This window comes from Tetrao urogallus (assembly GCF_951394365.1).
Source record: "Tetrao urogallus genome assembly, chromosome: Z".
Classification (NCBI taxonomy): domain Eukaryota; kingdom Metazoa; phylum Chordata; class Aves; order Galliformes; family Phasianidae; genus Tetrao; species Tetrao urogallus.
In genome coordinates this window covers 18963556-18989627 of record NC_136816.1, presented here as the reverse complement: position 1 = coordinate 18989627, position 26072 = coordinate 18963556, and the positions used below count along the sequence as shown (strand labels likewise).

Below are 26072 nucleotides of genomic sequence, written 5' to 3'. Positions count from 1 at the left end.
GACATTTATGCTACTCAAATATTTATACACTTACATTTCTCTCCATTTCTCCATCTCCCTACTTGGGATTTAGATGCATGCTATATGTTTAAATTCATCAGATAACCATGACCATGTTTGTTGCTAGTTGCTTAATTCTTTCCCTTTTGTCGATGCATTTACAGTGATAATCTACCCTGACATGAAACTCTCCACAAAATTCAGATTCTCTAGAACTGAAATTAGAAAGTCCCTAGCCTCAGAGTTCTCCTGAAAAATGAAGACACACCTTCTTCAATATCACAGAGGCTCTCTTCTTAGTGATGTAATATATAGTTTAATTACATCATCTATCTAGCAACTGTCTAAATGGCTTTTCAGATGACTAATAGGAATGTCAAGACTAACCAAATGCTCTTTACCTTGTTCCAGATCCAACACCACTGTTCACACATTCCCTCCATATCCCAGACAATGTCAGTACTATACTTTAAGCCTTCAAATTCTTTCCAGCTGGCAGCTCCCAAGCTGTGCACCACTTGTAAGGGACAGTAGTAAGCCCCAACATTCAACATGTAATTTCTGACCACAGTACAACTTCCTTCTCAGAATTTCAGTTTAATGAGCTCTTCCCAAAACAAACACAGGAGCAATGCAATAGCCTGTACAACTTACTAGAGGTTACCCTGGTATTTCTGCTTTCTGTAGATTACTGTCAAAGAAGCAAGCTGCAGCCAGAAAACATAATGCCTTTATTCTTCAGTGGGTTTTGCCATTTATCTTATGACTTCCTATACTTGAGAGATATTAGCAGAAAAAAAAAAATCACAGTATGTCTGAGGTTGGCATGGGTTCCATCTGCTCCAATCCCTGCTCAAGCTGAAGTGCTTTACAGTGAAAAAGAACAGTCTACTTAAGTCCTTGGCAGAGCAATTAATATTTCTTTCTTACCCCCCCTCCCACCTAGTTTAAATGCTATTAAATAATAAAATGCTATTTTTTCCATTTAAGCCCAGTATTTTTTTTTCCCCACGAGAAAAAAAAGGATGGCAGATTTTTTTTCAAAACTGTTTTCATACTAAGATCATTTATGAAAACCACTGAAGTATCAAAAGGCATTTATACATAAAAATGAATTACATAATACATTAGTAAAACATAGAGAAGTCTTTTTAGATACCTAATATAGAAGAAAGAGCAACTGCTTGTCAAGTACTTTGAAATGTTTGGATTTGATGACATATCAACTTTCCAGCTATGCATATATAGCTGCTCTCCCAGGCACCTCACTTTGGTTTCTCCTACACACTGCCTAGTCCAAGTCATTTAGATTCTTAAAGTTGTTGTAAAGAAATAGAAAAACTCCTTAAATACAATGAAGTATCACTCCTCCAAAGTCAAAGGCTGCAGAAGCAGCCCTGAAAGGTCTCCTTAGATCTAAACTCTTGTTTTCGAGGATGCTTTCTGACCTCCTTGGTAAAGCACCCTCCTCTGGTAAAGATCCTCCTCACTTGCTTCTGAATACCTTACATTCTAACCATCTTATTTTTTGGAAGACAACATTAAAATCACTCAGATCTACGCTAGTCCAGAATAGTAAGTTCTGATCTTGATTCAATGAATTTCAAGTGTGTTCAAGAGGAACAGATCCTCATGTGATTTCTCCCCACTTCTGGTTGCTGTATCTAAGAAAGGCCACAAATGCCATACAGGTTCAATGCCTACTCATCAAATGGCGAAACTATTGACTGCTTCAGATCCAGCTATTTTATCACACTAAGTTGGTATCCAGGAGATTTTTCAGAGAAGGAGTGAGGATGAAGGAGTATTTTCTATTTTAAGGCAGCGCAGGATAAAGTGATGCTGAAAGCCATGTTTAATGAAAGATGATATGAGAAAATCCACCAAAACGTTACCTCACAGTTTAGGGGGAAAAAAAAAAAAAAACAACCTGCAAAATTCAAGCAAACTAGTTGCCTGCTCTTGGCAGCACTGACCAGAAGATGATTTTGCAACAGGATTCTTTTGTCAGCATTTCAGAAATACTGTCTGCAATACTATATATATATCTAGGATTGTGTGCAATATATATAAATATACACATATATATACGCTATATATATGTGAGTTCACAAACAGCCAACTAGAAGACCACAATGACACAGCATTGGTTGAAGTAATAATTGCGGGTGGAGTTCCCTTAGGCCAAGTGAGCATTCTTCCTTTCTTTAAGCAATAAAGAAAAGTCAAATAGCTCAAGAGTTCAATGTGGAATGTAGTTTCTCTCATTCATGCTCAAGATGAAATGTTATTACCAAGATTCCTGCTTCTCTGAGTTGCCTTCCAAGCAGTAAACCTGCATGCACGAAGACTGGTAGGCACTTCAGACACACAAGAAGTCATTCAAGAGCTTCATGGCAACAGTGGTTATATTCTGGTTTACTTTACTTCTCTGATGTGCCTAATGCAATTCACCAGTGACAGCTAACTATGAAATCCTTCACCATGTACAGCACCTCTTCAGCTTGATAAGAAGAACCACTGCAGTCTCAGAAACAAAGTTTCCAACAGCACTTTTACAAGATATACAAGTTACAAGACTATAGAACATTTGCCAGAATGTAAAAAGGTGCCTCACAAATACCTCCATTAACCTATCCACAATACTACATCTGACAAAAGAATACTTTGCTAAACACTTATCTTCCTTTTCTTGTCCAGTAAAGAAAACATTAACAGTTCATGGAGTTCTTCAACTACAAAGTAGAAATTTTTAAAAAAATTTACAGTACTGGCTTCTCATATGAAATCTAGCGCACTTCAGGAGACATGGGGTAGGAAAAATAAAGGAAAGAGAACCCAGGATCAAAAATATCTAGAAGCTTCAATCTTCTAGATTTAAAGAAAAGTGGGACATTCAAGCAGAGTTCCATGACATAAAGCATACTTAAATAGCTTTTTCATGAAAAATTAAGAAGATATTTTTCAAAGTAAAATGGCAAAATCTGTACTTGTTACATTTACTTAACTGGGTTTTTTTGTTTGTTTTTTGTTTTTTTTTTTTTTAATGAAAAAGTATACTTTTTTAATATACTGAAAAGCTGAACTTTTACACACTGTAGACACTCCAGCATACCTCTTGAATTGCTGCCATGACCATATGTTGAACCGATTCTTCCATCATCATTATGGTCTGTATGTACTCTGAAAAAAAAAAAAAAAGAGCATTCTGGAATGTTATATACAAAACATGAGGTTGGAAGTTGCATTCCTCCTACAAAATGACTAGATGCCAGAGATTACACTGAAATGCATAAACACTGTTCAAGTGTTGCCACAAAAAATTAAATAAGATTTTATCAGGAAATCTGATCAGACAAGCCCAGGCTATGCATCAATGAAATAAACTATGTAATTATCATCCACATTATTCCTTCTTGTATTTCACATGATTCAGGCTATAAAAGTACCTAATGTGAAAAGAGACTGTCCTTTTCTGCAGATTAAGATTAGTGTCCTTTCTACATCCTTATTTCAAGCCATTTTCATTTCCATTCTTAGTTTGCGTTTTTATTTGTTATATCACAAAGTCGTCCCCCTCCCCCCCCCCCCCCCATTTTCACCCCCTCCTCTGTAAGTTCAAGTGAGCTACATAAGTACTTCTGCAAGATGTGGCAGTGGCAGTATGACATCTGATGTTTAGACCAAGTCAAGAGATTTATGACTTGCCCAGTATGATACTGCTTCCAATCAGACATGATTGAGGAGCCCTGGAGCGTATCCAGGGAAGGGCAACAAAACTGGTGAGGGGTCTGGAGCAAAAGTCTTATGTGGAGCGGCTGAGGGAGCTGGGATTGGCCTCTTCTCCCAGGCAACAAACAGGACGCGAGAAAATGGCAGCAAATTGTACCAGAGGAGATTTAGATTAGACATAAGGGAAAATCTTTTCCTCTCACAGAGTGGTCAGGCACTGGAATGGCTGCCCAGGGAGGTGGTGGAGTCACCGTCCCTCGCAGTGTTCAAGAGGTGTCTGGATGAGGAGCTGCGAGACACAGCTTAGTGCTTGTGGTAGCAGCGGTAATGAGAAGACAGTTGGACTAGATGATCTTGTAGGTCGTTTCCAACCTTGCGATTCTATGATTCTATGATGATCTATACACAATGCATTCTTCAATTCTTTTTCTTCAAAAACATTCTCTAATGATCTGCTGAAGTGGGAGATACTGGGGATAAGTATCTCAAAGTGATCGATTCCATAATGCCAAATCTCATACAAAATACATATAACTAGACTGCTCAGATATTTTTTATAGTATGTTTCTAATGTTCAGTCTGACAGAGCAAAACAATTCAGTAATAAAACATCTCACTCAAGTGTGCCAAATAATCACTAAAAGGGAGAAAGAGAATCCTACATAAGACAGAGAGGACAGACGGCCTAATACAACAGAGTTATTTATATATTTGTTGAAGAAAATTAATCTACTTTAATTAATAAGAAAGCCATATTGTCTCTTCATCAAAAGAACAATAAAAACAATTTCAGATTAGAGAGTAAAGTGATTTAGACACCTCAGAAAACTGAAACAGGTAAATCAGTTCAGAAAGCTAAGATGCACCACCATACAAAAAGACAAAAGGGTCTGAAAGCCTACCTGCCATTTTGGCAAAAAGGAAACTGCAATGGCTTAAATCACAAAGAGGCAAATTTTTCTGCAACTTTGATGTAAATACTTAAAAATAATTTTATTTATCCACCTATTTTATACACGTTTCCATGCTTCTCATTTAAATGTTAGGAATAAACTGTAGTTTGTTATCTTACACTGGCTTAAATTAAGTGTAATTTAGGGTAGTTAGACAACAAATACATAATGCACCAAAGCACATGGCAAATTTAGAGCAAGAAACTTGAGTCAAGAACTGCTGCCTGCACAGTCCACTACATCCTCTGCAGCATTTGCAGTAAAGTGAATGGGTTCCCATTTTAACTGTGCAGGTGAGATAGACAGCTGGTAACATAAAAGACAAGAGAATCAAAATTGTCTTTCAGAGATGGACCAAGAATTTGCGGTTCTTGGCTCAACAAATCAAACTTGAAAACACGTATGTGGAGCAAAACCTGCTCCACAGTTTGAGAATGCAAAGCCAGTGAAACTCAAAACAGAGGTTATCTGAAAGACAAAATAATGTTATCTTTGACAATATTAATTTGTCTCTAATGGCAGCCTAAGAAACATCATTTTCCCCTAAGTGATTACACAATGAGCTGGTTTTTCATTCAGTGTCTGGAAGCAAACATTTTCAAACCTTAGTACCTTGCTTCTGTTCACAATTCACAGCGCATCCCAGAATAAGCTGAAGCATTCTTCCAAGCTCTGCAGCATCAGCATGCTCTCCAATTAAGTTAACATCAGGAAGGGTGAAGTCATTTATCTGTTGCCCTAGAATCTGTATAAAGACCCAGTACACGTCTGTATCAATAGACATACATACGCATAAACTTTAACATACAAAGATGATTCAGAATCAACAGGAAGTGCTCACTTTTCACTTCAGTGTAGTCTTCAATCTACCCTTAAAACAAACTAAATTGAGTAATGCCAGCTTATATAACAGATCTTTGAGTATTAAACCATCTGTAATCTTTGGTACTACCAATATTTGGCAGAACACAAACCTGTGCCAACTAATAATAAACTACTCATTATAAACTTTGTAAGATTTGTTTATTCTGGATAAGAAAGTAACAAAAGCAGTCTCAAAAGATGATCCACCATTACATTTAGCTTTTGAGCTAGCATGAAACGCTTCACACTAGTCTCATATTTCATCCCACTGGAAAGCTGAAATTAAAACGTTTCACTTATGCAAAATGTATCTAGCAGTGATGGATGACAAATATGAGACTATAAAACACTTGATCACTCAGTCCCACACTTCCAGTAAATTCAACCATATTTAGCAAGTCCTAGAGCTGAAAAAGCTGGTCTAATGGGAAAGAATTTGAGGTAGCAGTATAACATATAATTAAACAACCCACACACAGAAATACAAAAAAACCCATCCTGAAAAACATAAGAAAGAAAACATGTGACTTATAATTAACGTAATTTGATTTATAATTAAGAAGGATTTACATTAATGATTGTCAGTAGAAGGAATTAAATAATTCTGCTGGATTTCAAAGAGCTTTCAGGGAGCTGAAAATATGAATATGAAATGTGGAATCAAATGTATCTCTGACACATTAATTGCAGATAAAAAGAAACTGTCATTTCTTAAGCAGAGAGAAATAAAGAAACAATGGAGGGGATCAGTCTCTTGTTTGCTGAATGCTCATTCAGACTTTAACATTCAAGGAAAAAAAAACCCAAAAAACAACAGAAAAGCAGGTACAGGTATGTATTTAAAAAAAATCCTAATACATTTATATGAAGAATACAAAGAATTCAAGCCACCAAGAAGTTTGACAGGGCTATGCCTTATATATTTGCTGTGGCTAGGTTTGTTCTTGTTTTGTTTGGTTTTTCTGGTCTTCTTTTTAATTTTTCTTATTAATTTTTTAAAAATTATTATTCTTAACAGCTTTCTCAAAGCATGAGCACCAGCACAACTAAAAGCTCTGCATACTGGAAAGAATGCATGAATTGTATCAAAATACTTTCTTTAGGTCATTCTAGTGAGAAAACAAGAATTCTATGAACACATCAAACACAAAAATATTACCACTGTATTTAGACTGCAATAACATAGTAAAACACAATATTATTTGAATGATTTAAGCCTAGTATGTGTTTACGTGCTCACGTAATGCTTACGTATTCCCTGAATTTCTTTCAAATGCAGTACCAAATTTAACAATAATATAACTGCGTTATGCTTAATGACAATATAATTGCTGTTGAGAAATGGTGCAGGGACAAAGCATATCAGCAAAAACCATAACGAAACATGGGAACTGAGCATAAAAATAGAGAATTCTGCAATAAACATGAGATAAGTTATACAGCAATAACAATGAAATAACAACCAAATCTCAAATAAATATCTTAAGAGGGGAAAATGCTCCTTCCTCCACTTATTCAAAAAAAAGTATGAAAGACTTCTACAAAGAGAATGAAAGTTTCCATATGAGAGCTGTAGAGCCCTGCAGCGAAATTACTGGGGCATCACAAAGCATGCAAGTCATAAACAAGTACCTTTGGCTTCTTGCTCTTCCATGCCATATGTGACAAAGAGAGCAATGCATAATTGCTATGGAAAGACTGCCCTGCTTGCTGTGGTATTATTTTTTTTTTATTTATTCTAAAAATGTACATATTGTGTTTTCAAATCTTTTCACTACATCAGGCAAAATTCATATATATTCACATTCACATTCACATGTATGCTGTGGAGAAGGTGCCTGATAGGAGGAGGAAATCAGGTTAATGAAAATATAAAGGATTTGTTGTAAAATCCAGATTGTGTCCACTATCATACTAACATTGCATCAGAAGAAAAGCAAACAAAAAATCTAGTCAAACCTACTTTAAGAACTTAATCTAAATCAGGTCAAAAGTTGGTGACCTATTGAAGCAGTAAAGTTTTCAAGAACTTAATCATCCTGTCTTCCCATCACCCAAAAAGAAACTGACATCACTTTGACACAGTAATATTAAGTTTCTGTAACAAAGAACTTCTTTCTTTCCTCCTAAAATGATCTGCTGTGAGGACTTTGCTTTCTGAGACCTGCACTGTCTGGCATGGATCCATGCTGTAGCAGATTTTGAAGAAAAGTGGCTCACAGGAGACCACATGGTGTGAGAGGCATACCAGGCTGAAGCAGATGAAAAGCATGAGGAGGAAGAGGCATGTGACAGGGCAGAGCATCATGGACTGACCACAACTCCACTTCCTGTGCCTCTATGCCGGTTAGGGCAGGGGAACATACAACTGAGATGGAAGTAGAGCCCAGGAAGCCAGGAGACAGGAGGAAAATGCTTTTGGTTTCCTCTTCATTCTCACTGCTCTACATTGTTATTAATTGGTAATAAATCACATTAATTTTAGCCAAGCTGAGCCTGTTTGTCTGTGATGATAATTGCTGAGCGATCTCCTTCTCCTTATCTCAAACCATTAGCTTTTTTCATGGTATTTTCTCCCCTTGCTCTTCTGGGCAGGGGGAGTAATAAGAGCAGCTTGGTGGGCACCTGGCAGCCGGCCAAGGTCAGCTTATCACACAACCAATTTTTCATAATTAATTTAGAGCCTGAATACGAACTTACCAGCCTAAGTTCTCTCTCTCAAAATCTGTTAATTTTTAAAGACTTAATTTTCTAACTAATACTTTCCTTACCAAAGTATTCACAAGTAGCTAACAGTGGGTTTTTCCTTATTTTTGGATGTATAAATTAAGGATTTTACATAGTAGTCTGTACTGAACAATTTGCTTCAAAATATCACTGAAGCAAAAAGTAAAATTTAACTGAAGATTCACCACTGAAAAATATTTTATTGTTTCTTCTCTGGAGCAATTCATTCTGATTTTGCTAACAGAGAAAACAATGGGCTGACTCCACTATCTCAGGATTAAGATATTTCATTAACAACTGTAATGCAAGCTGATGCTAGAAATGTTTTTTCCTTTCTCTCCTCAAGGAAAAAAAAAGAAAAAGCAAGAGGTAGTCTCTAACTGTAACAGAGGTAATATCAGAACTACTTTTTAAGACCAACATTGGAAGAGTCAAAGACATCTACTGTTTTATGACAAGACTTCCAAGTCAGATTGCTCTGAAAGCTCTTAAAATGACAAATAAAGCAGGCTTACACCTCAGGAGAGGCAATGACACACAATGTACATCAAACATTTTGAAAGATAAAGTCAGAACTCAATGCATCCATAATATAGTTTACATTAACCAAACTGAATTAAACATGTAACAGAAAGAACACAAAAATTACACTGGACTGTTCTTACCTCATGGTTGTAATCCAATATCCCTTTTAAAATTTTCTTCAGGTTGCTTACCTATTTGTCAAGAAGAAGAAAATGCTGTAAGTGCAAACAATAAATCACAGAGACGGAATCATAAAAGAGGCAATCACAGAACAATCATGCAAAAGAATTGTACAATCATCTCTTTGCATTATAAAATTCTGTTTAAACATCTTCAGATACAATTAAGGAAATTACGCAGTATTCCCTTGTGATCAGACTGCCATCTGATCACAAATCTTTATGAATATATAGAACATATTTAAGTTATGAAAAGTAACAGTCTTAGACAGTCTTTAGATTAGATTCTGAAGCATGAATCTTCCTTTGAATAGTTGATTGTCTTAATATACTTTTGTTTTTGTGTAAATTGAAAAAAATCCTCTTTCTTTTCTTAAAGTACTCCGTGGTCTAATTTCTGTAGAGGTAAACCTCTCCTTCCAAACCAGTATCAGTTACTGCTCAATACCATCCTTTGTTTAAAATATACGTAAGCCTAATTTATTAGTGTTCTCATTAATTATTCCTCCCAGTTCTTTAATTCGTATTTGTTTCTCCTTTTAATGCAGTTCCTAACAATCAAATGTCTGCCTTACACTACGAAGGCAAAATTTACACTTCTCAGCTATGCCTCCAGTGTCACACAAAGATAGCTTCTGTTCCATCTGCAAAACCAAAGGCATCAGTTACATATCTCTTGCTATACAGAATCTATGCTACAATTCTTCATTATTGAAGTCTTTCAGCCCTCTTTTTGGCAAAAACTCAGATCAAGTACTGTAGATTGTGAAGAAAGCCATAAAAATTGACAATTGATCTCATAGATGATGTTTAAAAAATACATCTATTTTTGAAGTAATTTGTATAGATTCCAAGAATGTCCAACTATTAAACTTAGATAACAGAAGCAGTGCATTATTTCCTGTGATAGGAAGTCTACAAACAGGTTCTGTAAAGACTGAGCGGAAATGAGAGGGTGGCTAGAGAACTGAATAATCACATCCCAATTTTATTCATCTTATCTTAGACATGAGTAGCATAAGAATTAGGATTCACAAACTACTCTTGCTGACAACAGTACCCACAGTGCCAAACTGTGAGACTGTAACGGAGGAAGAAAAATGAAAACATATCAAACCTCAACTGCAATTACTTCTATATTCTTGAATATATTCTGAAATATCCAATAAAGAACTTTTGTCAGTGGATTGAATCTATCTTCCAAAAGATCTGAGAAAACACTGTGGAACACAGTTTGGAGACATGATACTGAAATCCAGGGAATGTATTTTCTATGGAAAACTTGAGAATGAAATAGGCTACACATGATAACACAAAACATCTATTAGCACCAAAGAAATCATCGTCATATCTCCAGAGCTATGAAAAATTACAGCTAAAGACTACAACAGATTTAAGATTTTAAATAAATACAAATTATTTAATTTTTATGTCAAATCACCACATTGAATACGGCACCGATTGGAATAATAATTTTCAAACTTGATTCATTAATATCTTCCAGTTTGTAGTTTACCTGAGTCTGCTGCAGAAAGTGCCAGAGAAACCCAAGGGCCATGTTGTAGAATTTAAGTCCAGTTTACTGAAGAGAACACTGTGAGGAACCTTGAACTTGAACATAATCCCAGAAATGAGAAACAAAATGGAATGCCCTACCCTAGAAAATACTTGCTTTCCCCTTTTCCAGTGAGCTTTGTTTGAATTAATACTTTTAAGACATTTTATCTTCCTCCATATTACTTTCATAGAGTTCAATTCTGTGATGATGTAACAAAATCAGTATCGATCAAAATCTGTCATGAATACTACTGTATATGACAGCATCTTCAGAGAAAGAAAACAAAATGAAAAAAATGTTGTATTTGAGGTCCCACTTTATTCCACTGTCAATTAAGAGTATCAAGATAATTTGCTTTCAGGAGTTAACTACATCATCTTTGTACCAGGCAGACAATCAGACAATTATAAAGCTAAAGGAGCTTCTTTATAGACTGGCTTGAACTTAACAATAATCTTCAGTACTGCTAGGGGAATTCTCTCTTTTGATTTCATTTTACTTGTCTGCAGTGAATACGCTTAGATGGTCCTACTGCCAGAGGCAGAGAATCAACAGCAAACCACCACAAACGCCTTCTGTTTCGAGATTCAACTCCGACAATCTTTTAACACTTGCCAGACCATAGCATAACCTCTAAGAAAGATTTCAAACAGAGATGAGTGAAAATGAGCAACAGAGTAATAGAGAAAAGCAAAGGAAAGCATTAATTATTAATTCTAGAATTCTAGCAAGTGATGGTTTTTAAGTTTTTCTTCTTTCCTCTTTTTTTCTTAAGGACAAAGAAGAATAACTACAACTCGTTAACAAAGACTATTAAATCATACAATAGCAGAACACAACAGATACTATTTCCAATACAGATCGTCACTATAAAGTGTCTTCCAATCCCTTGGAGATCAGCTCACAAGCATGTGGGATCCCTATTTGGTTTCATGAGCAACCTAACCAATTTCACTAATATCCACTGCAGATTTGTGTTGACATTCCTTATGTTAAATGATCACTGACCAGTCAGTTACAGCCATGCTGGCTGTTGTATAGCATTACATAGCTATTACACGCTATAGAGACCTACCCTAACTCTGCAGTATTAACCTGATAAACTGACTAGAATGAAAGCAGATATGATTTCCCTCAAGGTTACTAGAGAAAACACAAAATCTGACACTGCAAGGCATAAGGTTGTGAGGTGGGTAAAGGTGGAAATGGTTTTCTTCTCACCTGTCACATGAAATTATTATTTTTACTGATCTCCAACTTCCAAATTGAAGGTCTGTAAGGATAATATGCCTAGATTTCTCTCCCTAGGAATATAGCTGACCAACACAAGAAAAGCCTAATGTAATGGACAGTGGAAATGCTGTTCAGCTTGCGATTACTGACAGAAAGTAGTCAGGGGTTATTTAACCTCCCGTTTACTCTCTAGTATTTTGACAGCTTGCATTTATCCTTCTTTCATACATATGTCTGAAATTCTGTTTGTAGTGAAGACTCCATGTAAATTAATTTATCCTTGTACATTTCTGTTCAAAGTGTCTAAATGGGAACCCCAGTGTTCTGAGATGCTGTTCTACAGTATCTCTCCTGGATAATTATGCACAGAGGAATTTCCCCTCACATAGCTTATAATCAACAACCTTATAACCTCTGGAAGTGTTACTAGGGCAGACTTACAGTGACAAGAGAATTCTTAATCACTCAGCTACAGAAATGTGACTAAACTCCCTGGCTGCATATAAAAAAAAAGCGTATGCATAGATTCCACCACATTAAGTTTCTGCCTTAAACTGCATTCTGTCTCTTCTCTGTTATAAGTGGGGCCCAGAGAGAGACTGTGCAATTAGCTTCGTGGGTTATCCTCCTCCTGCCTGTTTCGTGAGAAAAGAAATCACGAGAACAGATACAAGAACATCCTTGAGTTAAGGGAGGGAGGGAAAAAAAAAAAGCCAGAAAGAACAGAGAAAAACGTATCTGTTGCTTATTATCTTTTTCACAGAAGTAAAAGCTGTCTTTTGTAAGTATGTCTATAATTCCCACTCTTTTCATGCAGAAGGACATCTGTATGACAGACATGACAGCACATTCTATCTTTATCAGAAAAAAAAAACACAGAAACAACAAAAAACTCAAAAGGCTGCTCATGAAGAAGTGTTCTGTTTCTTACAGAGAACATGAAAGTATCAGGACAATTGTACACAGAAAACTAGCTTCCACAACTATACCAGTTGTCCTAGCTTGTACTATGGAATAATTCAATACAACCATAATTCTACTACTGCAGGGAGTCAAAGATACACCTTGTAGATCAGGTTAGTTGGATCACAGCACTAAATACTCAGCACTCGAATTTCACTTACGATTCTATTTTGCAATGTTCTATTGAATACAAGGCATTCAAACTGCACTCACTGCAGAAAACCTAGCAAATCATTTGAACGTGCTATTCAGAAGTCAAACAAATTCAGCTTACTGCTGGAAATATGGATAAAATTGTATTTTAAACTGATGCTGCAGTCTGAATGCTTAAAGCAAAAGTCTGGAAGACAAAGTCAGAGACCATGCACAACAAAGTATTTCCTGCTTACTCCAAGGCAGGCACAGCCCACAGGGAATGGAAAGGGGGTGGTTTTCCTACAATTCAGTCAAATAATATATTCAGTAATTACCAAAAAACAAGAAAAAATAAAAAAATCAATAACTGACACGTGTATGAAACAGTTACTGGTTAAAATTTCTGTACTATTTGACACAGAACTATTCTTGGTTCTTCATTCCTGCAAAATTTTTTTTGCAACAGATTTATTTTCTACGCCATTTTGTAATTTCAGTGAACACTGTTTTGTCTTCAAAATATTATCCTCTTCAGTATAAAATACTAATCTGTACACAGTTTCAACTCCAGGCATACTAAAGCGTTCAGCTTTTCCTGATACATATCAGGAAAGAGATATATATTTTATATATATATATATATTATACTTTTTTGTTTTCTTAACCAATACATAAAACTGCAGTTAGACCAGGAGGGGTTTTTGTTACACAAAAGAAACAACAAACTGCAGAACTAAACTGATGCATGCTGTGCCCCAGAAATTTTAACCCCAAATACTGGACAAGGTGCTTCTGTATGAACACACTAGATAGAGAGATCCAGTCAGCTATAACATACAGAATGTTAGCTGACTGCTTCCTACTCTGCAAGCCCCCAGAGTTCTAACATTTTGCACAGACGGACATCCATCTGAGAGTTAGACACTACATAATTTCCTTAATGCCTCTATCCAAGTGGATAGGAGCACCTTACGCAGGATGATACAGCCCACCTTATCACTGTTCTATGATGTAGAATTACACACACATTTTGTCTTAAGCCTATTTCCTATTTCCTCTACTAGACTGGCTCCTTTATAAGCTTCATAATACTGAGAATATAATACTATTGACTATTATACCATGCAGCTTTGGAACAATCATGCTTAGTAGTAAGAATATACCTTGTCTCATTATCCCCTCTTGTGAGGTACCGAGTTAACCCAATAAACATTTTTCATGTGCTTCTTAAAATATTAAGAAAAGTTACATTAAGGAGGCACACAAAAACACGATGCCTACATTTAAAAACTAGTGACAAACCAACAAAGTTTACAGATTAAAAAAGCTCCTGCGAGCAAGGCTACGAGTCACTGACACACAGACAATTGAAGAACTCAACTACTGTTTACATACATATAGAGAAGAACAGATGACAAAGTATGGCATTACTCTTACAGTTAAAAACTGGGAGTTAAAACAAATATTCATAACATTTAATATTATACATGACTGGGGAAACGGATTATGAAAAAACCGTGCAAAAAGCTGTAGTATACTCTTATTTGAATCAAGAAGCATAATCAGTCTTAGGTTCTTATTTACATGGAAATATGAATGACAAGAAGGAATGATATCAGCAATGAACTGAAATTTGAGATATGTTCACATAGATTTCAGTCACACAATGAAGTTGGATTCAATGATTGCCTGGTCTTCCTGTTATATTCACACCTGCTAAGATTTAGAACCTGCTACATTAGTAGATGATTAAGAAAAAAACCTTCCTCAAGTTCCCTCAAAGAGTTACAAAAACTGCACTATTTAAATCTGAATCAACTGAAATGTTGTTTTTCTCCAAACTTCACAGCCAAAATTTTAATATTCCTTAGAAAAAAGCCACAAAATGATGTTAGGGAAAAGTTAAACCTTGTTATCAGATGTTTACTTGCAGTTCCACACACTTCGTTGAAAAGCTAACTTAAATTAATTGTTGTAATAAGCACAGAATAAATACAGCTGCTTTTCTTGCCCCCTTTTTTTTTTTATTTTTAAGGAGCCATGTATTTTATTCTATCAGTCTGCTACCACTGTATCCCCATCAATGTTCCATATCTTTGCTGGCAACCCTGTTAGACAAATCACTCAAGAGCCTAGACATGCAAATTACTGGCCAGGCAGAAGGATCCGCACTGATAAGTTTACTGATAACACACATGCAGCAATACTCTTCATCCCTTCCTCAGGCAGATCTTGCCTGTGCCTCTCCCCTCTGTTCAGCCCAAGTGTTGATAAGCCTGTAAGAAGTACAGCATTTCATAGGTGCAGCCCTTTCCTCTTGAGAGGCCAGGGGAAAAAAAAAAAAAGTGTTTATGGCAAACTCCATCTAACAGGAAGAAAAAAAAAATCAGAAATAAATCAGGCTAGAAATGGCGACTGAGAAAGGTACATGTATTATCCCATGGACAAATCTAGCCATGGACTAATATCCACACATAAAGCTATGTTTATCAGGTTTTATACCAAACACTCCAAAGCTTCACCATGTAAATTCTGTTGACTGTAACAGAAAGTACTCCAATACCAAGTAACGCAAATGACCTAGCAAATAGGCTGTTGTTAGAAAGCACACTGACTACAAACACACATACAAGTATCAGCTCCTCTCCTAAAACTCAGTTGCTGCGCAAAGCTGGCAAAGTAAAATGAAATAACATTTTCCCATTTTTATTAAAATCAATTGGTTACTGGTCTGCTATTTTCTGCAGTCGTTTCTCAGAGCTTTTTTTTTTATTTAAAGAAAAGTTACTTTCACATGTAATAGTAAAAAAAAAAAAACTTTCATATTTCTGTGTTTTTCAAATGTTAATTTAAGCATGAAGTTTATTTTAATATTTTTTTTACATTACTGAAACAAACTTACAAAATGTTTTCTTCATTCAACTGTGCAAAGCTACATCAGTGTAAAAAAATAAGTACAACAAAATACATCCTAAATTCAACAAACGATGAAGCAACATATAAAAACAAATGCTTTTATTAAAACACAATATTATATTAAGAACTAAAATACAGATATGAGAAGCAAAATAAGTAAAATACCTTTAACCTCCAATTATCTCCTACTTCTGTTTTGATCCTATTTAACCAGTTTTCATCGAAGTACACTGGATCTCTGAAACACAAAAAGTAGAGTATTTGTTAAAAACAGGTTCCAGAAACTAGGAAGATACCTTAGCAATTAAGCTCCTATCTCACACTGAGGTTACTTAAATGCCTGCCTACTCTGCATTCTATGTATGGTCTATACAGAGACCACCCCTACTGCTCTGCAGCACAGCTCCATGTATCCATGTATCCATCTGCGTGCCATGAGTAGGTCATGCTTTGGAAGAAGCTGCTGGACTTCAAGTGTATTTCGTCAGTTCTCCCTGACTGTAAGTTCTTGCTCTTATTTCTCAGCAGCACTGGAGTAGTGCTTGTTTGCACTGCTTCGAAGCATACAAAAATATTTAGTGTCTCATATATTACAGATTCCTACAGCTGTATTCTGATTGTAAATAATCTTCTTGTAAATGGAAAGCCTGAGAATGAACAATGTATGCTCTATGCACACACTGAACAATTTAAAAGTACCTCTATAGTTAAGTCTTTTCTATCAAGAACAAACTTCTCTCTTATTTAACATTATCAGTTTAATACTATCAGTTTTTGCAAATCTCTTTCCACAATAAACCTTGGCTAATAGTTTTGTGAATGCCTTTAAAAAAAAAAAAAAAAAAAAAAAAAAAAATCAGTTTTTCTACTGTCTGCTCTCTTAACAATGCAATCAAGATACAGACAGAGACAAGAAGAATGCCACTGCTCGCAACGTATATTTTTATTTCCATAAATTTCCTTCCTTCCCTACAGGCACTTCCGCTTAGCTGTTTGTTCAAGGCAATTCATAGGAGTCTCCTGCCCCTTGTAAGGAAAGACCCATATTTCAGACAAAAAAATGAAGCAGTCTGGGAAGAAATTTTTTTTTTTTTTTTTTTTTTTTTTTTTTTAAGGCTTCTAAGAGTCAGCATGGTAAGCAGGGTTAGAGTCTCACAGCAAGTATTCTGATTTCTGGAATTACAGTGCTGCATTTGCTGCAAAGTACTATTAGATTTACAGCTGTATCCTCCGAAGATAAAAAGGTTCTACATTGAACCCTTCCTTTTTTATTTTTTCTTTTTAGGGGCAAGATGGCATGAGACAAAAGCTCAAAAAAAACCAGCAAGCCTGGAGATTCAAGCAACATCTCTGCAATCATATATGCAGCAGATCAGCAACTATCTCAGTGATTGTATTAGGGCCCAGTCTTTGAAGAAGAATCTTGCTCCTGATTCATCCCCTCTTCTGTATTCCATTTTCTGCACAATGTCTTCTTCACAATGTACCAAGGTCTTTAAGTATTCCATCAACATACTCCAGTGGAGAGAAATCATAAACAGCAACATTTCTCTACTGACACATTTCAACTACTATTTTTACATTCTTTTACAGACTCTGCTGAAGATCATGCCATCTGTCTTTTATATCTGCAAATATATAGCTGGAAGAAAGGAATTACTAGTTAAATCAATGACTCCAAATTGTTCCTATTCAAAAACAGTATAGTTCAGTACAGACAACAAAACCTAAAAGTACGAAGCAGAAAAAACAATGTCTTAGCCAGAGTTTTATCTGTTTTGAAGTAGACATTTTCCAAATAGCTTTTGAATGGCCTCTGTGCCCTCAGAGACCAGTAAGTATAAGCATAAAATTAATTTAAGACATACTGGATCAACCAGAGATGAGAAAAGTTCATGCTCACGTTTTACATTAAATAAACATATCACTTTGCAAAAGGTCTTTATTTCCTTAACTTTCTAATTACAAAAAGATCATTTGGAAAAAAGCCTGTGAGCTGAAAACACACAGACCTATTTGAACTGCTTCGACTGGAACTCTGGCGTTCAAAAAGGACTCTATTGTATTTTGGATTAGTACTCTGCCAATCACAAGCAGGCTGTGCTCAGAGATCCACAACTAACAAATGTTTGCCCAGCTCAGTAAGAAAGCAGGTACCGGTGCCTCACCATAAAAAAAAAAAAAAAAAAAAAAAAAAAGAGACCACTGGATCCTTCTTAAGGACTATATCTTATTATTTTATTAATTATAGTTGGTAACAAATTTCAGCTGCTTCAACATCACAGTGCCATTAATACAGCAAATTCTTGATTTACCATTTTAACTGTAAATAATTACTCCTATAAGCATAAAGAATTGTCTGCAAGCAGAATCCTACTGAGTGACTAGGGTAATGTTACATACCCCATCTTCAATAATAAAGACATAACAGAGGAAGAATCACAATATTTCATGATCACCTCCAGCTCTGGATGTCTGCACATCAATAGCAAATGAAAAAATGTTGTCAGTTACTACTGCAATTAAAGTAACACATGCAAATGTGCTTACTTTCTTAATGAAGCTTTTTGCTGCCTACACTCTTATAGCATAAGGCAAACTTGAAGAAGATGCCTGGTAATTACATCTAAAGTAAGTGTGGTAGCCGTTTTCCACAGATGTCTTCGGTTTTTAATTTTAATGTATACAAATCTCATGGAGAACCCAAAGTCCAGAACCTGGTAAGCAATCCACTCTAAATCACAACAGCAGTAAAAACAGTGTCACCAGTTCCCTTTAGGAGCATTTTAATCCGTGTTACGCAATAATCAGATGCATACTACAAAAACATTTTGCCAGGCTGGCATCAACAATCAAAGCAAATTTAGAATGATCACCCCTTTCCTCATGTATGCATCACCTCAGAATTATTCCACATGTGTTTTTATAATTTTAGTTCTGCCCTCAGAATTCCTGTTAAGATTCAGAATCAACATTAACAACAGCACTTTTCTCCATATTGAACCAATAAAATTAACTATCTGTAACCAAAAGTTTTCCATTAAAATTTCTAGAAATAATTTTTTATAAAAGGGTTTCCAGACACTCTTCCCAAAGCTTTGCTAGCTCATTCACCACTTATGTTGCAAAGAAGTCTCCCTCTGCTGAAACTTCAGTAATCATGAGTCAACCATACTGAGAGCTCTTGGTCTCCCTTTGTCACATCATAAGGAAAGATGCTGTTATTTCTTACAGCAGTGTTTGAAAAACATCACCCAAGCAAATACAGAAATTTATAGCAGAGAACTGAGCAGCCAAGATAAGAAAGTCCACCAGTTCTGTGCGAAGATATATGCACTAAACAAGGAAGCAGACAGTGGAGCACCACTGTTACTTTAAGATTATGTGCTTGTACTCAGCACTTTGAACAGAGAAGGTTCTTGAACCTATACCCAAAGTGGGGGAATCTACTGCACTAGATCACTTACCAAATTCATAAAAACATTTGTATATCAATTGATTGCTGCATAGCCTCTCAGTAGCACTGCAGGTAATCGGGACTTTCCTTTAGAGCAGGAGATACTTATGCTGTTCATGTGATACCACTTGTAGCAGTGCTCTGGCACATCCAACTTATTTTGTATGCAAATTTTCCTTTATTTAAGCAACCATCTCTCCAAATCATAGATGCCAAGAGACAGAATTCTTTGAAAGAAAAGAAAATCAGCCCACTGAGCATAACACCTGATTATTACTCACTTTAACAGCGGAGCGGCAAGCTGCTTTAAGAAATAACTGTTTATTAAAAAGATCCCTCTAGAAAGAACACTTAAAAGCATGGCTTTTGTATTTCACATGTGTCAGAACATACACAGTATGCTGCAATGTGTAATATCACAAATGAATATTTCAGTAAGAGGGGCACAACACACAGGCTACAATCAAAACACTAAAAGAAGAGGAACACTAAACAGTTTCCAGAATGGGATAAAAGGAAAATTTTGCTATTCTGGGGATATCAGCAGACAATAGGAAACAGATAAATTCTTCTCCATTAGCACTGGAGAATTACTTTCATTCACACTCTAACGTGAAATTCAAACATAAAGGTTTTATGATAAAAACAGAGAAGTTGTCTTTCACTGTTTTCAGCAGGACCTGTTTATTAACGTCAGAATCCATAAGTAAAACACTCATGCTTGCTTACATAATTCACAGTTCTGCCATATGAACTTACATAGTACGCTTTTGAATAGTTTCTGAAGGTGTATTTCCCTCTTCTTCATGCAGCCTCTTAGAGAAATTTCCTGCAGAAAACCCTGCTATAGGAACTGACATTTCTGCAGAATGGTCTCTACTTACAAACACAAGCTACTACCTCAGTAAAAGTACTGAGGAAAAACATACATCAAGCCCCCTTATCAACTGCTGATACAAGGCATGGTTTGTTATTTTTTTTATTCTCCGAAACATCCTCAACATAAAGTAGTGTCAACTTCAACTTGTTTCAACTATTGCCTGTCCTCATAAGTATCAATGGACACTCTTTCCATGAAAGCACAGGTTAAAAACAACAACAAAAAGAACAATAGAGAGTTTAGACACTCAAATCCTGAAGCTTTCAAGTAAATCTCAAAAATTTCAAGAACAAAGCTATCCTTACTCTCCTATGGAAGTATACCAGACAACCAGATAAGGCCAACATCTTTTAGTTTTCATTAGAACTCTGCCTCATTCAATTTGAGTTCTTCAATGACTGCATTTGCTTACTAAGTGCTGGGTCCTGCACTTTGGCAATAACCCCAGACAATGCTATGAGCTTGTGGCAGATGGCTGGAAGACTGTGTAGAGCAAACAGACCTGGCAGTATTAGTCAATGCTTGGCTGAACATGAGTGCTCCAGCAGTGTGCTTGGGTGGTCAAGAATGCAGACAGCATCCTGGTTTGCACCAGAAATAGTGTTGCCAGTAGGAGAATGGAAGTGATCAGCCCCTGGTGAGGGCATACTTTGAATACTGTGTTTAATTTTGGGCCCCTCACTACAAGAAAGACATTGAGGTGCTGGAATGTGTTCAGAGAATGGCCGTGAAGCCGTGAGAGGTCTGGAGCACAAGCCTTATGAGAAGAAGCTGAGGGAGCTGGGATTGTTCAGTTTGGAGAAGGCTGGGGAGACGTTACTGCTCTCTACAACTGCCTGAAGGGAGGCTGTGGCGAGGTAGGAATCAGCCTCTTCTTCCATGTATCTTGCAATAGGACAAGAGGGAATGGCCTAAAGTTGTGCCAGGGGAGATTCAGGCTGGATGCTAAGAAAAACTTCTCAGAAAGAGTGGTCGGGCCTGGAAATGTTCAAAAAACATTTAGATTTTGTACTGAGGGACATGGCTTAGTAGGAAATATTAGTAATAGACAGACAGTTGGGCTAGAGCTCTTTTCCAACCTTGGTGATCCTATGATTCTCTGATTCACTCACAGATAACTCTGAGGAAGAACTATTTTTTAAAGATTTATTAACCTTTATAGATGCAGTTAAAATTGTTACAATTCTCCCTATTTCCCTTTATTTTTATGCATTATGGAGAATCCAAAATAAGGGGCAGCCATGCTGAAGGATAACCAAATTTCAAGGAACGCACTTTTTAAGAATAGTAGTCTACAATTCTCAATGGAGTAAGAGTGACAGAGTTTAGGAGGGTTTGTGTCTCATTATCTAGAAAATAAATGTCTTTTCACAATTATCTTGATGGGGGATTTTCATATTGAAGGTTAAGTTTTCAAGTGTTCACTGAAAATGACATCTGTTTCCAATGACGTAGCCCAGTTTGCTCCTATTCAACTTCAGTGCAAGATTTCTCCAAATGAGCTCTGTGAACAGGCTGTCTTGCTCTTATTTCTACACCTGAAAAACTTTTCTTCCATGTAGTAATTTTTCTTGTGACAGAGAGGGAAGCAGTACTGGTAATACAGAGAGAAGGGTAAGTGGAAAAGCCTGTTCTACACTTGCTTCGTATGTTTAAACATTCCCTGATTCTAAAATAAGTATTTTTCCTCTTAAATCTGTTTGATTACAATTTCATTATGGTTAGCAAGATTTCGCTGCTAGTGCCAAGTTTGAAAAAGTTGTGTTTCTGCGAAAATAGGTAATACTGGATTACCACTACACACCCAGCTACACTTCAGATGATTACTCACAGTCACCATTCTCGATTAGACTGAGGCTTTGAATTAATGCATTTCAAACCTATTTGACCTTAGAGTTCAAGGAAACAAAACCATTACCTAGTGCAACATCTACTATTCCCCCATTTACTCTCAATAATGTTATTACCTCTGGATACAATCAAACCAACAGCTTACTTCACTGAATTTTATCACGTGAAACTAACTCCAGCATTACCAGTAACTTGGACCTCAGTTATAACCCAATTCACTTTTCAGTAAGATTACACTTGAATAAATGCCTTCACAGCTTCCTAAAAACAAAACTTCTCTTTTTTCAGCCTTTAAGATAGTTATTTGAAAGCTATGGATATTTGTCATGTTCCAGGTTAAAGTAATGTCTAAACGAAGGATTAGTCATGCCTTTACAGAATACCAGTCAAGTCTGAATCAAAATACATTTACATCAGACATGTTCATAAATAATAAATCTGCATGCATGTAAATATTTAAATAATTTCTTACATTTTTTGAAGAACCTGAGCCATCACAACCCCACTCGTTAAATCTTCCACAGTCTGGCATGGTGCCTCAACATTAAATGTCTGGATCTGGGAGAGAATGAAAAAGGTCACATGTTTTCATTTCAATGTCAATCAATTTTTACACATAAAACAAGCCAGCTACTAGCAAATGGAACAGAGTAAAACCAACACATTTCTTGCAGGAGCTAAGAAGAAATAAGCTTAAATTTAATAGCAAAATAAGATATTAACCACTGTCATAGCTTAGCATCTTTGTTTTTGGAAGTACAAACACTGTAAGTTTAACCACAAATGATGAAAGCACATTTGCAAAAAAAATTTTTTTCACAGCATATTACTTGGATTTTCTCTCTCTTCAGTATTTCTGGAGCACATCTTCAAGTATGTTTAGGTACACCCTTCCCAGTGAACATATGAAAGAAATTCTGGTATTAGAAGTTAACACTAATTACACAAAACTTTCACAAGTTTCCCACAATCCTAAGACTTAATTGTTCTCTAACACTGGACATAGGAGCAAAGCATAATGCTGCTAAACCCTAGCAGATCCATATAGTACCAGTGCTCTAGTTATTTTGGTGTGCTTAGTTAACAAAGTGACAGACATTAATTACAAGTCCATATCGTGACAAGACTCTGGTCCTCAGATGAAACTAACATACGTAAGTGTTGTTACTAAGAACTGCAGAAGAGGAATAGCAAGGTCTATGTGACAGAGCAGTTTGATGACAGAACTACTACACCTAAGAAATGAGCTAGGTCACAATTTTCCCTCTCTAGACTGTGCTCTGAAAACACTGACAAAACTTAATTTTCTGAGGAGGCCAGGTAACATCTTCGAAGAAAAGAATTACGAAGGAGTAAGAATAATCTCTTTTATAAATATTAAAAAAAAAAAAAAAACCAACAACAACAAAAAAGCACGTCAGTACATAGAATTTCTGTGTGGCTTCTATTGTTCTACTCCATTTTCATGCTTACAGCCTTCAGGCTATCTGCAACCCTCCCCCCACCACCACAACAGCAAAGCACAAAAACACAAGGGAGAGCTCTTTTTTTCATTTCTCTTTTGATGTAGCAAAGAGTCTTCTGCTTCAGCAAAGCCTTTTCAACTGGTCTAAGGTATCCAATCATTTACAATATAATGAACATTGGTTTTAAGGGATGTGGATGCGTTTTCCTAAAATATGACTACATGACATTTAGAGAATATTTGCCTACTTCTCTCTGCTGTTATTCTCCTTCCAGGGAAGACTAGTCTTCTTAGTAGGAATCATTATCTGTATGCACTAGAGATAAGAAAGCTTGCAAGACAGCTTGCAACTGCAGGCTACATAAATTTCAGATAATATCAACAGGTTTTTTTCTGAACATTACGTGCAATTTTCCTGCTTTACTAGAATACAAAATACTAATGCTAGTGTAAGCCATTTCCTAGTAAACATCCTCTAGGTATATATCTTACAATTCGCATAACAAAAAATCTTATCAGTTCTTTTTTTGGTGGAAAAGACTCTCAAATATCAATGTCCAGATTCTCAGTTACTTGGTAATATCAAACAAGCACCTTACCATAGAACCTGAGTACCATAATAGAAGAACTACACACTTAAAAAAAAAAAAAAAAAAAAAAAAAAAAGAATACGAAAAGCCACATAACAGGATATAAAATAAATTGCTATTTTGCCAGAAACTGCTAGTTACCTAGAATCTCTGAATTACAGTAATACTATCAAAAGAATATCAAGGAATACTGTGACAATTCAGAAGCACTTCAGACAGGAAATGATTTCTTTCTCATGAGAAAGTTTGCAATGGCATCAATGATGCTTATGCTTGAAGTTCAGGACATAACAACATCAAAATTTTCAAGCACAAACATGAAAACTTCCAAGTTTTGCATATTATCCCTTTAAATTATCAAAGTTTAATTGCTGTCTGCTGCACAACAGCCAAACAAACAAACAAAAAAATCACCTAAAAGCTGTACTCTGCTTTTTTCAAGTACAGTCAAAGCAAAATGATATTTCCAAATAAACAATACTGACAATTAATGTCTTTACTCAGACTGCAAAGGAATCCAATGTCTTTAAATTCATTTTGCATATTGATACATGAAACACCTCCTTGACTAAATAAAAGTGTAAGTAACAGATACTACTATATCAAGGCAGGAAGGGAGTTTGCTTATCCTATTTTCAAGTGACAAAAAACCAAGGTACAGTCTAATTAATTTCATCATCATTCATACTTTATAAACAAGAAAAGATCAGAACTGCCAGTAAGGGCCAGAACAGGTCAGATTACCCATGTGAACTACTTATCCCACACTCACGCATGCAAGGCCACCACTGACGACAACCCTGCTTTATATCAGATGAGACAGATCAGAGAAAAATTCCCAGTAGTTATACAGCTTGTTCACATAGCTTTGTAAGATTGTACACATAACTTTGTAAGAAATACTATGTGTTGTATTCCTTTCCTTTGCAGACAAATACATTTCAACTGAGATGTTTAATAGCTTTTATTCAGCTTTTAAAAAAAAAAAAAAAAAAAAAAAAAATTATCTTTTTCATATCCTTCAGGCACATGAAAACAAGATATTTCTCTTCTTCCCACCCCAAACATATAAAATTTAAAAAATTATGTCAGTGTTAAACTGTGAGTCCACTCTCAGGTCAGACCACAAAAAGCCAGTATGAAAAAGCAGAATCCATTTTCCAGAAAGGAAAAGAATGGTAAGAATGTGGAAATATTGAAGCACAGTCCGACTGTAGAGACAGCAGGCTTTTTTTGGTTTTTTGGTTTTTTTTTTTGTTTGTTTGTTTGTTTGTTTTCTGCATGCCTCTGAAATGCTTTTCGGCAAGGCCTGCCCTCATACACTGCCCTTCCTGTACATTACGATCTCCTTCTGCCTGGAAGACTTCTCCCTCATCCCACTGGAACTGTTCCTGCTTCTTGAGAGTCTGCAGTACTACAGTTCCCCAACGGTTTAAATTCATGCTCTGTTATGATCCTTTTTTCTGCTTCTTGAACCACTATATGAAACCTTGACGACAAACTGGATGCACTAACTGACAGGGCAGTCTGAGGAAACAGGGAAAACCAAAAGATCAACCACTGCCCCACTAAGCCTTCCTGTTTTCCATCAGTTTCCATGTAAGACACAGAAAAAGTTTATGTTAATTTGTCTGTCCAAGTTTTAACTCAGAGCACCAACATACGACGCCATAAACATACACAGTCAATTTTTATACAAAACTTAAGAAAAAAATAGCATTGCAGGTGATTGTTTCAATGCAAAGGGCTCTTATTGGAACTGGATTGCTGCAAGGAGTCAGGACCTCGGCAAATCAGAATTACAGTTCTAAATTACATTATATGACTAAAGAAGATTTGTCAGATACTGGGGAAAGGAGGAAGAAAAAATGCATTTCATGAAAAGTTATAATACGAAGGTGAGGACTGGACAGACTCAGTACTCAAAATACACTAGCTGAAGTTTAGGATGTGGTTGTGGTCTAGCATTCCATGAAGCTGGAGGAAGACAGGCACAAAAAATAAAGGACAAAAAAAAAAAAAAAAAAAGATCTCCAGCAAAAAA

The 26072-nt window shown here is 36.0% G+C and overlaps 1 protein-coding gene across 1 annotated transcript in view; it reads right to left on the bottom strand.

Moving 5' to 3' along the window:
- The window catches only part of HOOK3 (hook microtubule tethering protein 3), a gene marked incomplete at both ends in the record, with an annotated part of 69702 nt that overhangs the window by 34018 nt on the left and 9612 nt on the right, over positions 1–26072 (bottom strand). The window contains 5 exons of the mRNA XM_079548932.1: positions 3116–3183; positions 5298–5430; positions 8942–8992; positions 15951–16023; positions 22446–22531. Of these exons, the coding sequence (XP_079405058.1) occupies positions 3116–3183; positions 5298–5430; positions 8942–8992; positions 15951–16023; positions 22446–22531 (411 nt within the window). The remainder of the gene's footprint in view (positions 1–3115; positions 3184–5297; positions 5431–8941; positions 8993–15950; positions 16024–22445; positions 22532–26072) is intronic.